This window comes from Nicotiana attenuata, unplaced genomic scaffold (genome assembly GCF_001879085.1).
Source record: "Nicotiana attenuata strain UT unplaced genomic scaffold, NIATTr2, whole genome shotgun sequence".
NCBI lineage: Eukaryota > Viridiplantae > Streptophyta > Magnoliopsida > Solanales > Solanaceae > Nicotiana > Nicotiana attenuata.
In genome coordinates, this window is record NW_017675183.1 from 10207 (window position 1) to 11678 (window position 1472).

Below are 1472 nucleotides of genomic sequence, written 5' to 3' on the forward strand. Positions count from 1 at the left end.
ATGGATTGGATTGGACCAAATGGCTTATCCAACAAAATCTCTGGAAACTCAGCCCACATAAATTGACTTTATCCAAACTAAAATAATAAATGCTTTAATGTGGGATACTCATAGATAATAAATGTCTAACAATTTTATTCCATGTAATTCTTGACGGATTTAACTAACGAAAAATATACTTGGCCAAATCAAGAATGGCCCAAACGTCCCAAATGGGGGTATAATGGTACCTTCGCACGGCTTTTGAGGGCATAATGTATATTTGTGCATTTTCGTTTTCCATATGTACCCTTTGGCAGATTTTTCGTTTTAATTTAAATTTTTTCAACAATTCTGTCTCACTAATTTAATTGTCTTACCTTCCCAAGATGCATGCTTCATCATTTTCCATAAAGCACATATACATATACTATACTAATTAAACGAAATACACTAAAATATACATATACTATACCAATTAAACGAAATACACTAAAATATACAGATAATATATTAGAGGAAATACGTATAAAAATTAAACTACTGTATTTATGATTAAAGTGGTCACTTTCTAACCCTAAACACTTAATATATTTGGCCAAACCTAAAAAGCTTTTCCAGCCCCCCATTTTTCTATCTTTGTTTTCTCCTTCTTTTCTCTTATCTTTCTTAGGGTTAGATTAAGGAATGGACCACGGGAAGAGGAATAATGCTTCGAAAGTTTATGTAGTGTTTCGTGGTAAGAGGCCTGGATTGTACAACTCTTGGCATCGGTGTGCTCCTATAGTTATTGGTGTCAAGGGCAGCATCTTCAAGGCCTTCAAAACGTATGATGAAGCCATAACAGCTTTTAATGAGTTTAGAAATGGATCTCAAGCTGATAATATATCGGCATCGAAGGTGTATGTGGTATTTCGTGGTAAAAAACCAGGATTATACAACTCTTGGTGTGAGTGTGCTTCTATGGTTATAGGTTTCAAAGGAAACATCTTCAAGTCTTACAAATCTTATGATGAAGCAGTAGCAGCATTCAACGAATTCCAAAAAGAAAATATTTACAGTGAAGAACAATCTTCAAGTTCGTGTGTTGATGAAAGTGATGTTGGAGCAAGTGCTATGTCATCTGTGTTGTTAGCTGGAATGTTTGTAGGGATGAAGATTTCAAAAAATTGTTCAGTTTGATTGTTGATAAGAGTATTTTGTTCAACTTTTGATTATTGTTTAGTTTGGTTTATTATCAGTTTGATTATTTAGTTTGATGTGTTACTGGTTGCCGCATTCAACATCTGTAGAATAGAGTATTTAGGATGCCAAAACCTTTGTCTTTTATACTCCATGTTGGAATGAAATAAAATATGTCTGTTGAATTCTTTTTTGAATTGAACTGAATGTTTTAATTTGTCTATATTGTTGGAACCTTGTAAGTGCCAAAGTGTTATCATTTTGTACTTGTTTTAATCCGTACTACATTGATTCATAAGCACTCAACTATC

General features: G+C 33.1%; 1 protein-coding gene across 1 annotated transcript; it reads left to right on the forward strand.

Moving 5' to 3' along the window:
- The first annotated feature begins 666 nt into the window (after positions 1–666).
- Positions 667–1161, forward strand: LOC109219780 (ribonuclease H-like). Its single transcript, XM_019384252.1, has one exon. The coding sequence runs from the start codon at positions 667–669 to the stop codon at positions 1159–1161; it is 495 nt and encodes a 164-aa protein (XP_019239797.1).
- The last annotated feature ends 311 nt before the right edge of the window (positions 1162–1472 follow it).